This window comes from Pseudomyrmex gracilis, unplaced genomic scaffold, assembly GCF_002006095.1.
Source record: "Pseudomyrmex gracilis isolate BER0280 unplaced genomic scaffold, ASM200609v1 scaffold_58, whole genome shotgun sequence".
NCBI lineage: Eukaryota > Metazoa > Arthropoda > Insecta > Hymenoptera > Formicidae > Pseudomyrmex > Pseudomyrmex gracilis.
In genome coordinates this window covers 718,163-732,236 of record NW_018020642.1, presented here as the reverse complement: position 1 = coordinate 732,236, position 14,074 = coordinate 718,163, and the positions used below count along the sequence as shown (strand labels likewise).

The window sequence follows — 14,074 nt, the reverse complement described above, 5'->3', positions numbered from 1 at the left end:
GTAGATTATTGGAAAACTGGAAAAAAACTCGGCAAGAGCTTGAACATTTCTCACACACTCTTTCTTGGCGTTGCATGCCTGTGGTGACATGCATTAATGTGTCGTAACGAAAAACTTAACTTTAGTTTAGTATAAAAAAAAAAAACAAAAAAAACAAAAAAACAAAAAGATACAATTGGACAATAATTAAGAGCATATACATGTTCTTTTTTTTTTATATGTACACACAAATATCTATTAATTTTGTCAAGAGTATAAAGACAATAGTCTTTGTCTCTTTAACTTTGACCGAGCGATCGGACAAAAACAGAGGATTTATGAAACACACGGTCTAATCGCTCTCAATAAGAGAACGTAAATATATCGTGTAATTACATTCGTTACACAATGTGTGTAACATAAATATATTGCATAAAAAAATATATATTTATAATAATTATGTATATATTCTTTGTAAACTGTACACAAGCTGTAATTGCACAGCAGTGAGAATCGGTTTTGCTCAAATCATCCGGGAAACGTGTCTCGGGAGATTAAAGTGAATCTAACATCACTACGGGATATTGCTGTGTAATTTACTATGTTCTAAACGCCGCACTCTTTTTTTTTCACACACTCGCACAAACCGTAACGTTACTGCGACTGACAAACAGATCAACAAAATCAAAGGCTGTGGACTCACTGTTTCATTCGGGAGTTGGCATGGTCCTCTTTAGCGACTTTCAAAAAGCAGTTTTGTTTTTTTTTTGTTTTTTTTTGTTTTTTTGCGAAACTTGAGTTTAGAAAAGTCGAACGGCAGAAAAACAAAACGCGTAATTGCACGACGTCGAAAAAATTTACGATCGCAATTTGCGCCACTAACTTGTTGCACAATGATTATTTGTGATCGTTTTATGTATATAGAAGCGTTCTTATCACGATTTTTTTCGGATGCGGAGCGCGCACGCGGACCAGTTAATATAATATAATCGTACGTAGAATAAATTTCAAAAGTCCCGAACGACGACGTCTACTTTTATTTTATTGCAACCAGTCGTTCGGAATCGCACCGGTGCTCAACACACAACACTAACGAAAACACGAAACCTAGCCGATCGATTTGTTTTAGTGACTGTCGGCTCTCGTAGCTTCTTCGAAGATGTCCTCGAACACGCGATCCACTTCGGCGCTGTTGAGATTCGTTGTCGGAATCTGCGGCGACGTCGGCGCAGGAATCGACAAGCGCAGCCTCTCATTGCATATTCCCGGCATGGTGCGACTTCGGGACAGTCCGAGCATACCCTTGGCCGGCGGGTTGCACGACGAAAAACGTCTGTTTTTCGTGTCGTGATCGCATGGCGCCGGTGTGTCGAAGTAACGGCGTATCTTGTCCTCCATTTTTTTCACGCTGTCCAAGGACGAAGATGCCTCGTATTGCTTCTTCAGGCGGAAGGACGACAACGTTGATTTCGGCTTGGGCGGTTTCGGAGAATATGACGCACCACCGGTGATCGATGACAACAACGACGACGACTGCGGGAGTAAACCGCCGTGCGATGGACGCGGCAAGACGGCGGACTGTTTCTTCGTGAGTGCCAGCTGATGCCACGACTCGGACTTGGACAGAACGATGGATCTGAACGGTTTGCTGGCGCAGGACACCAAATATTTGTCGCTTGAGTCCATTGTATCGCTCGTGCCAGTCGGAATCGGCGAACGCTCCTTTTGCGAAGATTTTGAATGACTAAGGGCAGAGGGTTGCTCGTATTGTTCTCTGAGGGCGATAACTCGGTTCGCTCCGAATCCCGAGGACGACGGTGGTGCCAGCAAATTGGTGACAATCGGCGGCTCCAACTTCTTCAGTTCCGCTTGTTTCGGTCCAGCTTCCATCCGATTTGCCGATTTTTCATATTTAACAGCCTGATCGATACCGGATCGATTGCAAGTGTGATCGATCTGACCGAAACCGGCGGACTGATTGGAAACAATCGTATTATGATAATCGTTCAGCGTCGCGCGCTCGTTCTGCAAACGGCAGACCAAATTTTGCTGCAGTATATTGTGTCGGCGTATCTCGTCCTCGGTCGTGGTGACCTCCTCGCTATCAGTCGTCAACTTGGGACACGACCAAAGCTGCGAGGACGGCGAGGTCGACAGCGACGCTTTGTATTCCGTGTCGTCTTCTTCGATACGTGTTTTTGGCAGAACATTTTCCGCCGACGCGACGGTTGCGATCGCGCATGCGTAACGTGTCACGACGCCGACGTCCGTGCTGATATCCTGATTCTGAATATTCTGTTCCTCCGGCAAAGCGTCGCTCGTGCGCTCGTAATTTTCTTGACCGATTTCGTCCGACACGTGATTCTCAAACGAAACTTCCTGATTCGCGAACGCAATGTATGGGGGATGATCCTGATAGGTCTCGAGCCGTCGAGTGTCGATCGTCGATTTAGGCGGCAAGTAATTTTGCGGACTTATCGGTGGAAAGATCTGCTCGCCTTTCTTCAACGAGTAATCGGAAGTAGCTTGAACAGGAACGTTCCCAATGGGACTGTGCACGCTTACGTTCGCCGAGGGCGAAGTTTCGTTTCGCAAAATGATCTCGGTCGGAGAACGATAATTCTGATTGTAGTCCAGAACAAATTGTTCAGAATTCTCAGGATAAAAGATCGATTCTAACGTCGGATTGTTATTATTCGCGCGCTCGTATCGGAACGCTGTCCCTTGTTCCATTTCCGGCTCGCGATTGGTCTGAACAGACGCGTTGTTCTGAGCGCGCAACGGATTTCTCGAAACCGAAGAAACAGCCTGGTACACGCGCATCTCTTCCGGCGGACTGACATTATTTGCCCCGATCTGAGTTACCACGGACGAGTTGCTTTTGAACGTTACATCAATCGCGGATTTGAGCAAATTCTTATCGTTATCCACGGTGATTGATTTATTCCCGCATGAAAACCTGTCCCGATTTAATTCTTCGATCTCGGGACGTAAGTCACCCAGGCGATGCTGTTGTCGGATCTGCGAGTCTCTCTCGGGAGTTACTTTAAACGAGATCTTCCCGTCCATCAAGTCGAGTTTGTTGTCCCTTGGAGCGACGAAATTCTTACCACGCGCCTTTGAATGTTCTAGGATGTTCTGCGGCGACCTCTTAGATTCCGGTACCGCGTTCTTGCTCGCGATGAAAGGCGCGAACTGCTTGCAGAACTGTCGATAATCGAGCCGGCCGTTTTCCGTGACCATCTTCATCGGTTTCCTCTCGTTTCTATCGTGTTCGATCCACGGTGGTCGAGAGAAAGTGGACTTTTGCGAATTTTCGTTTACATCGCACTTGGACAAAGGTTGAGACCGAATGCCGCCGCCGCCGCTGTTGTCCCGCTCGAATGTGGTTCTCGCCTTTTCGCGCACGGTACTTCCGAATGGCGCGTTGTTTCTCTGCCGTTGTTGGCTCGGCGGTGACTTCGGATTCTGCGATTTCTCGATCTTCTGAAACAGCGACGAGGGCGCATGCCTGAAGCCCACGTCCGGCTTTGGCACGTTCCTGAAACCGTTGTGCACTGTCGTCGTGTCACCGGACGCTTTCTGGTTCTCGAATATTTGCGCAACCGGAAGGCGTTTTGCCGGATGCGGATTGGGAGACGTGGGTTTGTTTCCGTCGTTCATCATCGGTTTGTCGAACGCGGTTTTGATGTTAGAGAATCGACTGTTCCAGTTCTCGCTCATCGACGACGCGTCCGCGGTCTTTGTGTAGCCAAAGGACTTGATGAAGGCGGGCGCGGTGGTGAACGTCTGCGTCTCGTTGTTCCGATTGATCAGCGCGAGGAACTTCTTGTCGTTCTCCGTGCGCGGTTGGAACGACGGGGGTATCACGAGGCTCGGATTCGAGACGATCTTGTCGCTCACGTTGATGGGACGTCGCAGGGAAACGCAACCGGTTCCATCGTAACCGAGATTCTCGGTCTGCAGTTTCAGGTAGCTCGGTATGTCGATAGTATTGGCGCGCTTGATCTTCGACTTCTTTGCTGTGAATTTGTTGTTGTTGTTGTTGTTGTTGTTGCATCTGTTCGCGCTGACCGCGTCTGCGCGTTGCCGAAGCGCATTTGCAAGACTCGCCACCCGATTTTGCTCCTCCTTCGCCTTCCTCATCGCAGTTTGCTCGTCGTCGATCGCGTTTTCTTGACAACTATCGACGCTGCTTCGACGTCGAGTTTGACACGCGTTCGAGTCACCCGGTTCCGTCGCAATCGGATGGTCCACGATCTGGGTTGGAATCAGCGGCCGATAGACTGACGTGTCTCCGTAAGAATCCTTGTTTTTGTCGCGTAACGACTGACGCTGATTGATCGCGTCCTTCGTATACTTATCGTGAACTTCTTCCACGTACTTCTCGCTGCTGCTCATCGCGTAGGGCGGCGCAGACGGCAATGGTTCCTGCTTCTGGATCAACTGCATCTGATCGTTCAACTTCGCCAAGTTCGCGTTGCTCTCCTCTAATTGTCTTCTCGCGTGCGCTATCTCTTCGGCGGACACGCCGATGGTGTGCCTGACGGCGCGTCGTTTCTGCTCGAACGGCATGATGCCGCCGATTCGCGCTGTGCCAGTTTTGTTCTCGCTGCCTTCCGCTTTCTTCTCTGGCACCTGTAACCGCGACAGCAGACTCGACACCAGTCGCAGAAGCTGCAGCTTGCTCGTGGGATTCGACGCACCGCCGTATTTGGCGAGCGTTTCGACGTTGGTACGCTCGAGCGTCTCGCGCAGACGAGAGAGCGCGGTCTGGATGTCGGACAGAAGCAGATCCTCTAAGAACTTGAGTTCGTTTTTCTTCAGTTCGGAATCGCAGTCGTCGCCGCCGAGCAACGCCTGTTCCATGGAACAACAGCGCGCGTAAACCCGATCACCACCGCCGCCGCCGCCGCCGCGCTCATTGTCAGTGCCGACGACAGGTTCCGCGGACGGCGTCGTCGTCGACTCATCGCCTCGCCGATAGCTCACCGCCAGAGACAGCTCGAGCGCTTTGCGTAGCCGTTCTACCAGTACCGGCAATGAATTCCACTCACCAACTGCTGCTACGTTGGAACCGTTGTTGTGCCGTTGCTGCTGCTGCTGTTGCTGCTGATGCTGCGCGTTTCCATTGTCAACGACTGTCGCCGATGATATCGGTTCTACCCTCGATTCGTCCGGTTCCGTCTGTCTCAGAGCTATCACGCCGTCACCTGACGACGTGCTTTTTGTGACGGTTGCCAGCTCTGCGAAGAAGAAGCAGACGGAATTGTGTATATTTAATTTAATTATTTATACATTTTGAACAGTATTTTATGTGTGAGAAACATGTGTGACTTAATTTAAAACCTATGTGGTTATACATCAATAAAAGAAAGTGAAGTGTGTGTCTATAGAATTATCCGGCGCTCTATACCCAGATAAAATCTATACATAGTTTATATATAGTATTTAAGAAAGAAAGAGAGAGAGAGAGAGAGAGAAATAAATCTAAGAAACATACCTACTACGTTTCCTGACGTAAGATATGTCAAAATATCGCACGCTCTTTGATAGTCTTATATTTAGTAGAAGAAATATTACCTACTTTTCCTGTAAAATCTTTAGACACAAGTGATTTCAAAAATTACTAAGTGTTGGGATGTGTCGCTCCGACGTTTTAGATAACTAAAACAATTATTCGCGCAATAAAAAGTAAGAAACAACGATATAAAATTTTTACTAGATACGCGTCGCTGTACTCAAGCGGACAAATTTGAACTCGATTTTGCTAATTTTCCGAAATATCGATCGCGCGCGCGAGTGATTTCGAAAGAAGGGCACAAGGAAAACGAGAGAGTTTCGATTATTTGCGTCGTCGCTCCGTGTCGCGCACAATATTTTTTATACGCCGAGCCGAGCGATTGTACGCAGGATATGTGCAAGCGATGCGTCCGGTAACTTTTTCACGACTCTCGTGCCGAGAGAAGAGAGAGCAACGAGTGAATAGCTCTGGCCGACCGTACTGACCGGCTTTGGCTATTACCCGCTTTCCTTCTCTCCGCGCTCCTGTTTTATTTAAAACAAACAACGTACGATGATTCTCCGCGAGGATTTATTTTCGGTCGTTCGTTCGACGCTCGCGCTCGCGCAGCTGTTCACGAGCCGAAGCAAGGCGAGGCAAAAGTGCGCGCGCGATGCGCGCGCGTTACAAAGTGAGCGCGCGTCTGTCTGGAAATTGTTCACATATTTCTTTATTGTACAACGCCCGTGCTTGTGCGTCCAAAATAACATAAGCTCGCAATTCAATTCCGCGTCATTGATCGTGTCACGTTGTTGTTGGTAACGTATGATAATTTTGTTCCATACAATGTGATATTTTGTAATATATATTTTACAAATTAAACATATATATATGTCGATGGAACAAATAGATGAATTTGGCAATATTCAATTGCGTGCTGGCGACGAAAAGCGTTTCCAGTGACTCACGTGACTCGACGATAGTCTCGCGAAGAAGTTCGATTCTCGATATTCGGTTCGCTTCGGTAATGTAAACACTCCGCTTTAGATCGGCTTCTCTTATTCGTGCCAATTTTTCTGCTCTCTTTCTCTCCCCTCGTTTTACTTTATCTTCTATTCATCGCTCTGCTTTCTCTGAAAGCGCTTTGTAATTGTACGTTCTCTTTTTACAGTTCCGGTTTTCACAGCAATTTTATTTCCGAAGAGAACGAAGGAAACGAAAAATCATCGGTTTCTCGTGGCATCGTATATGTAATATTCGCAAAGTTTTTTTTTTTACGTCAAATCAATTTTATTTAGTATCTAGTAATTGTACATATCGCCAGGAGAAACGCGAGATTTATAAATAACACACAAACCTGCGCTGTGATCAAAATAGGTTTGTATAGGAAAGTTTAGATTTCCTTGGAACATACTGCGAGAGACGCAGTTTCTCTGTATATTTGTACTAAGCTATCCACTGACGTTGCCATCGAAATAAACACACACACATACACAAGAGCGTTTTATGCGAACACCGCTAACGCCACGCGCAAACACGTCAACGCTCGGTGAGCAACGTTAATTGGTCCCGACAAGTGTAATAGAAGAGGCGCAAGCTTGTCTCGTACGCGCGCGTAAATCTTGGCGTAACTCCTTGTACAAATTAATATAATTGTCATTCTATCGACACAAAATGTATTAGTAGTAAACACTCATTCTCTTTTCAATGGCAGATCAAAAGATGAATTTATTATAGATTTTATTATAGATTTGTATTATTGAGTCATTAAGTCTGAAACTTCACAACTATATATATGTACATGACATATATACATACATATTAAGTTTTATACTTACTAACCTCAATAACTTCATTATGACAGAAAGAGACAGAGAGACAAAGAGAGAGAGATATCAGATTAGATTAGAAAACTTTATTTTTTTTTATAAAGCGCTCTAGGAAGATCCTCTCAAGTGCAAAAAATTAACAAACGAAAAAATTATATAAAAAGACAATAAAAATAAAATACATTTAAAGAAACGAACAATAAGTGAGTATATAGGCAGAGAAACAAAAATATAGTACAAAATTAAATAAAATAAATCAAAAGCAAGAAAATGAAAAAAATGACAAACATAAAAAGAAAAAAAGAAAAGAGAAGAGAAAGGGGAAAGAGAGAGAAAGAGAAAGAGAGAGAGAGAGAGAGAGAGAGAGAGAGAGAGAGAGAGAGAGACGATCGAATAATCTAATAAAGTGATCAAAACTGGTTGTTTTTCCAAGAAAAAGAAAACTAACCAATTTCTATTACAGTCTATGTCTTATATTTGGTTCTTATCGGTCTGTTATTCTCTTGTTATCGAAAATCATAAAGGTTCAAAATTGTTCAAAAAGCTTTTTATAAGCAAATAAGATGTTAATGCTCACCTTCTAATGGAATTAATTTCATGATCTCTCAGGTTAGAAATTTAATTTTAATAGTGTAGGTATTTATTAATGTTTCGGAATTAGAAATATCGAAACGCGAAATGGCATTCGACCAAATTCTCAAATTCGTCGAGACGAATTGCACGATCGAAAATGTCAGAGCAGTATTTCATTACAGTCACATTTTATACATGTATCGGTTGGCTCGTGTATAATCGCAGATGTGTAATACGTTCGAGTAGTCTCTTTTGCAAGAACGAAAAGCGCTTCTTACAAACCTGACTCTGACGTTTCGTCGTTTTGCGTCTTCTTCCGTTCTTCTTCCTCGTCAATTTCCTCCTGCTCTTTTCTGTCAGTTTCTTCTTGTTCTTCTCTTTTGTCGATTTCTTCTCGTTCTTCTTCCGTGTTTCTCGCGGATATACTTTCTGACAAATCGGAACTGTTCGATTCTTCCGAGGGACTTGTCGCCTCGTTGCTTGTTCTCGCTTCTTCTATTGTCTCTTCTGGTGTGTCATTTTCCTCCGTCGCGTTCTGCTGATCTACGGAAGCGAATCGAGAATCACGCAAGTGCGTTGAATTATACGCTCAATTGAGGAAAAAAAAAATGAGAGAAGCGATTGTTATAAAAGTGAATGTTCGTTTTTTTTCTCGAGAATGAATGCGAAGTGCAAACCAAGTTGCGAAGTCACGATGTGTGTTAGTCGTGAAAACTTCATGTAAATTACTGAGAGAAAAATAATGTTTGGCGTGTCGTCAAGTCCGACGACACTTTACGTGTTTGAATCTCTTCAAAAAAAAAAAAAAAAAATAAGAAAATAAATTTCTCGAATATACTTTATCAAATAAATTTAAAGAGTTTTTAAGTAAAAATTACAATTAGGAATTTGAAATTGTGCGTTTTTAAAACTTTTAAAATTCAAATTTTTTGCGGAAAGAAAAGGGTACGAGTGCACGTTATTGTTTTTGAAGCAGCGGTGTGTTTCATAAAGCTTGATGTAACCTGATATCAAACACACTTCGTTAATGAGTCGTTGTCAGCGGCGTGATTACGCCGGCGTCGCATCGCCGAAATACAATGAGATATGAACTTTATGAAGCGCGTCTTAGATATACGGAAGTGCGTGATAATAGCGATCGATTGTCCGAGATAGGGATTTTGTTGGTTAATGCTGCGTTCCGTTATAAAGTCATAGCGAAGTCACATATTTGAATATTACATTTTTTGCGCGCATACGCCGAACTACGCCCGGTTCCTTTGTGATTTCCTCTTCCACGACACTCGTTTATCTATCTACGATGGCATTCAAGCAACGCGGTTGCGACAATGCTGGTAAAGGGGCCCTCACCTTCTAATCCCGACATTTTTGGCACGCCGCTTCGGACCGTACGCCTACAAAAGGGAAAAAGAACACTGATATTACGAAACGATTATATTTGCGAGACTCCTTATCGATACGTAAAAAAACAGGCTATTATCAAAGTTTGTTTTCTAAATAAAAACAAGTTATTAACAAAGTTTGTTTTCTAGAAAAAAACTGTATAAGAAAATCATACATTAAACATTTGCAAAGAGAATTTATAGAGATGTCATAAAATTGGCCAGAAGACAATATCACAAATTACAAAAATCGGTGTTATTAATAATTTATATAGATATTTTGTTCAATGTGAAACAAAATTATCCTATTATTTGCTGCGCTTCCATTCTCTCTCTCGTTTGATTATTCCTTGACACTGATGCATATATAGATATTTGTAATTGCATTACCATTACCTTGCCAATTTAATACGCAATGAATAATAATAAAATATTTTACGCGACACACAAAAACACACACGGCGCGTTTGCCGAGGTATCGTCATTCTCGGCACTTTCAAGGCTTTGAGGACCGTATCGCGCGAAAATAACTCTCTGACCCATTTTCGAAAATTAGGAAGAAGAAGGATAGACAGCGCTGATTTGCACGCGGGACGACCATGATAGGCAAGCGGTAGCGGCGAACGCGGCGCGCTACGTGGTCGCGTTTTATAAATAGGCCGGGCGAGTTAACGGTGGTAGGTAGACGCTACCAAATGCTTTTTCAAGAAAGTGCTTGCGTCGCTCTTCGCTCAAATTTCCTCCGAAAGAAGTACCTATGTAAAACGAATTTTCGCGTAGACTTTTGTTCTCGACGACACTTCGCGAATATAAGAAACATGTTTCAAGAAGGAAACTTCATTCACACCGCGACTTGCTCTATCAATACTTTGGGCGACTGAAACCAGAAGTAAAACGATGTAATCGTGAAAAGAAGAACAAAGCTTCTTTCGACGATCTTGCGGGGCAAAAATCAAACAAAGCGAGGCAATTGGTCGACGAGTTTTGGAGTTCGTTTTGAAGTTTGAGAAATCTATATTGACTGTTGTTATCACTGTACAATAAGGGTTTGATTCTTCGGGGAGATAAATTTTTTTTCCATGATAGTCGAACATTCAGAAGGACACTGAGAACTTGTGTTCAGGTATACAAAGACTCGTCATAACAACAAATTAAATCGGCAACTGCAATTGAAAAATTAAAAATTAATCCCTCTTCCTTCTTTTCTTCTTTTTCTTTTGTATTACTTCAACAATTCCACATTTTCAACCCTCCTATTGTCCCAACAATTAAATAAATACGGTAGTCGTCTCGATAAACGGGGATTCGTTCGCGAGAAGATCTCCGGATGGAGAACGGACCGTTTTACCTTTAAGGATCGGAGGACCGGAGCGCCGGATGGCAGTATGGGAGGCCCAAAGCCTTCGGGTGACTGCAGCGTGAGCCACCACCAAACTCTCCGTCGTTCCCGGTGGTTATTGCTGGGCAGCGGTGGTGGTAGCCGTCGCGACAACGGCGGTGGCGGTGCGCGCTGCACTGGATGATGTCTCGCTATCAACGCCGCCGTTAAAAGCATAACGTCACCGGCCCCGAATTAGACCGCCCGAAATAGCGGAATTATAGGAGGCAGCGGCACAACACTACGGTCGCTACGGCATACCTGTCTTGAGCGCGACGTACGCGCGCGAGAGAAGCGGAATATGATCAAAGCTTCCGCTACCGGTACGCACATACGACCGAATACCGATGATCCTTTCAGTGGTGTTCGGTATTGAAAGGTGATCATCTCTTATTGATCACATCACCTCATATTGCTGCAACATCGCAAAATTTTTATTTTGCAAAATTGAAATATCGCAACTTTTTTCTGAAAGATCGCTACAATATAGATGAGTTTCCGACGAACATATAAATTTTTGCAACGATATATGCTGATATATTTCAAGACACAATGTATACTTCTGCAACATTAATATAATATTCATACAACGTTGCAGAATATTGCTTTTGCGTCATTTTTTTTTGTTTTTTTCAACTTGAAGTTTTATTGATGCGAGTCAGATTGCAATTTTTGAAAGATCACTACCGGCTACATTTTCAAAGATTTTGAAAATATTAGACCTTGCAACACGCATGAAGGTGAATTAACGCTGTTGCCACGTGTGTTTGAGTCTTGGTAATGTGTAACAGACACATCCGTGTCTTTCTCTCACAGTTCTTTTTCCTCTCTCTTTCTCCCCCTCTTTTTCTCTCACCTCCACGAAGTGGAGTGCACGAGGTCGCTTATGCTTTGGGAGAAACCACTTTCCAAGTGCGGGAGCGTGTGTTAACCTACTCAGGCTCCAGTAGACTCAACGCCTTCGGTTCTTTATGTTGTGCGATTGCGTTTTTCGCGCATATGTTGGTAAAGACTTCTACAAGCATTTTCCGAGCAGCTTCTCTCGCGCACTGGTGCGGTTCTAGGTAAATTTTCTCCGAAGAAATCTTCTCTAATAGATAAGCGACGAGTCGGAACATGTCAGAATTGAGAAGGAGATACGTTCACTTTCGATTCGTAATGTCTACGTGATCGTTGTTCTGCTGCGATAGAACGCGATTGAAAATTAATTAAAATTTATTTCTCTATTTATTTGTATATAATTATTTGTTTAATCTTTTTTATTTCTTCAAAAAAAGAAAATGAGGATTCTATTGAAATCTCGGGTTTACGTACAGTTTAGATTTCGTCGAGGTGAAAAATCACCAGCTGATCGAGAAAAATGAAAGGATGGTTCGACGCGTTTCGCAGCGACGGCGGCCCGACTCTGTACAGCTACAACAACCGCACTCCCGTTACAGGTGACGTTCCTCTGATTATCATATTCGTGATATTCGGCACCCTGTTCACGGCATTTCTAGTCATATTCCCAGGTGTCAGAAAAGAGGTAAGCAATTTTCGTCAAGTTAAATCTTCCCCTTCTTTTTCCCTTTCCTCTCCCTCCCCCCCTCCACCGTTTTCCATAAATTCGGACGATAAATTTCTAGTATTTCTTTGTCGCAGCGATTAGCCACATTTCTCACGGTCACTTTGAGTCTGTTCGTGGGTGCGACTATTCAAGGTTCGTGCGCGCTTTGTTTTTCTTCGATCTACTTTTCGAATTAGAAAAAAAAAAATCTCGCGTCGGTGACGCGATTGGTTGCGAAATGAGAGAAGGATAATTACGCGTGCGTGTTCTCGGTGGATCCAGTGGCGCAATACGGCTCATCCTGGCACACAAGTTCCGCCACGATTGTCAGCTCGTACAGTGCTTTCTCCCGTCACAAAGCAACGGCCGACATCGGCGGTTACATCGGTTTGATGCACATCAACATAACGTACAGATGTAGGTATTTTAATGAATATATTTTACGCAAATGTACAAACTGCATGTGCAAATTGTACACGGCCGATCCTTTTAAATGTCCACGCTTGGCTTTTTATCATTTTCGTCAGAAAAATTCAGTTGTTACGTTGTTCGAATCTTGCGTGTTTTTACAGTATTGCCGGGAAGCGAGCAAACAGCTAACGGCGACATCGAGTACAACGAGCGGTTCTCGCTGCGGAACTCCGGCGACATGAACAGCGCCTTCAAGCAGGCTCTTTATCAAGGCGCGCCGTTCCCGATCGTCTCCTTGGCGGAATACTTTAGCCTTCATCAGGAGGGTTTCTCATGGGGCTCGCAATACCGCGAGGCCGGCTATTACGCTTCGATAATGCTGTGGTACGTTAAAAAAAGTACGAATTGGTCGCAGGGAAAAAATTCAATAGGAATAGAATTCGAAATTTATTCTGTTCTTTTCTTCTCAACCAAGATGTTTCTTGCAGGACCTCCTTCGCCTCGTGGATACTGATGAACCTGTTGCTGATGGTTGTGCCGCGATACGGAGCCTACAGCATGATAATCACGGGTCTCTGTATGCTGTTGACGAACGTAATCTACAGAGCCCTTTTACCGTGCGAACCTCTGATAGCGCACATCGAGGGCTCGATTCTTTCCTTCAACTTCGGCTGGAATTACTGGCTCGTGCTTTCAGCCGGTTCGTTCTAACGTGCAATAATCATCAGTTAATTGTCGTTAATTGTATGAATAGACGGTTAAAATTCTAGGTGCCGCGTGCCTCTTGTCGGGACTCATAATAACAGCTATTGATATGATTTTCCCTCATCAGTTCTCGACGATACTCGAAGTCGACTACGACACGCCTTACGACAGACACGTTATCATAGAGGAAAGTTACGACACGCGCAATGTCAAGCGAAAAGCACCTAAGATCGAGGATTCGTTCGGCGATCGGATAATGAGGTTCGTGTGATTAATTATTATAATCGACGTCTGATTTCATTGTTTTTCGGAAAAAAAAATTCCGGAATTGTTTCAGTCAACTCTCGTCCAAGCTTCAGAACAGATACGCCACCAAAGACGACACCGAGGGTGTCATTAATCGAGCTTACGTGTCGCACGAGTCATCCGGATTCCCGCAAGAAATCGGCGACGACTCGGCGAACAACTGGTCGTATCCCTTTCCGCCAGCCTCGCGCAGAACCGTCAACGGTTGATGTATATTTTCTATGTACTATAGATATTTAATGTTTGTCAGTTTTCCGAAGCATCATCGAGTGTTTCGGACACTTATTAACTTAGTAAACAAAAAATGTGCAACAATTTAAATGCTCGTGAATATTTACAAATAAGTATTAGGACCGATACGAGCCTATGTATGCTAGATGTCTGTGCAAACATAAATATAATTTTCATTTAAATTAAAATTTATATTTTTATTTAAATTTTATTTATATTCAAATTAATATA

General features: G+C 43.7%; 2 protein-coding genes across 4 annotated transcripts; one reads left to right on the top strand and one right to left on the bottom strand.

Moving 5' to 3' along the window:
- Nucleotides 1–749: 749 nt before the first annotated feature.
- Nucleotides 750–10,790, bottom strand: LOC109854000. Of its 3 annotated transcripts, none has more exons than XM_020426657.1 (4): nucleotides 10,615–10,790; nucleotides 9,235–9,278; nucleotides 8,167–8,427; nucleotides 750–5,225 (listed from the first exon to the last, which is right to left on the bottom strand). In XM_020426657.1, exons 2-4 carry the CDS (start codon nucleotides 9,248–9,250, stop codon nucleotides 1,105–1,107), a joined length of 4,398 nt encoding a protein of 1,465 aa, XP_020282246.1. In that variant the 5' UTR covers nucleotides 9,251–9,278; nucleotides 10,615–10,790; the 3' UTR covers nucleotides 750–1,104. The 3 variants fall into 3 exon arrangements, 2 of the variants coding, with proteins under 2 accessions (XP_020282246.1, XP_020282245.1); XM_020426656.1 differs by lacking the exon at nucleotides 10,615–10,790 and adding an exon at nucleotides 9,663–9,800; XR_002250170.1 differs by lacking the exon at nucleotides 750–5,225 and having other exon boundaries at nucleotides 8,338–8,427; nucleotides 9,106–9,278; nucleotides 10,615–10,786.
- Nucleotides 10,791–11,503: 713 nt separating this feature from the next.
- On the top strand, nucleotides 11,504–14,064 carry LOC109853999 (dual oxidase maturation factor 1). The gene is made up of 8 exons (XM_020426655.1): nucleotides 11,504–11,708; nucleotides 11,961–12,169; nucleotides 12,286–12,343; nucleotides 12,473–12,607; nucleotides 12,763–12,985; nucleotides 13,090–13,301; nucleotides 13,372–13,567; nucleotides 13,644–14,064. Exons 2-8 carry the CDS (start codon nucleotides 12,005–12,007, stop codon nucleotides 13,819–13,821), a joined length of 1,167 nt encoding a protein of 388 aa, XP_020282244.1. The 5' UTR covers nucleotides 11,504–11,708; nucleotides 11,961–12,004; the 3' UTR covers nucleotides 13,822–14,064.
- The last annotated feature ends 10 nt before the right edge of the window (nucleotides 14,065–14,074 follow it).

Excerpts from the sequence above, each read along its gene's own strand:
- LOC109854000 (XM_020426656.1), bottom strand. The coding sequence starts at position 9,751 with ATGACGATACCTCGGCAAACGCGCCGTGTGTGTTTTTGTGTGTCGCGT. Across the intron at positions 9,279-9,662 it reads TTGCGTATTAAATTGGCAAG|GCGTACGGTCCGAAGCGGCG; the intron begins GTAATGGTAATG and ends TCCCTTTTGTAG. Across the intron at positions 5,226-8,166 it reads CGACGAAACGTCAGAGTCAG|AGCTGGCAACCGTCACAAAA; the intron begins GTTTGTAAGAAG and ends TCTTCTTCGCAG.
- LOC109853999 (XM_020426655.1), top strand. The coding sequence starts at position 12,005 with ATGAAAGGATGGTTCGACGCGTTTCGCAGCGACGGCGGCCCGACTCTG. Across the intron at positions 12,344-12,472 it reads CGTGGGTGCGACTATTCAAG|TGGCGCAATACGGCTCATCC; the intron begins GTTCGTGCGCGC and ends CGGTGGATCCAG. Across the intron at positions 13,302-13,371 it reads CTGGCTCGTGCTTTCAGCCG|GTGCCGCGTGCCTCTTGTCG; the intron begins GTTCGTTCTAAC and ends TTAAAATTCTAG.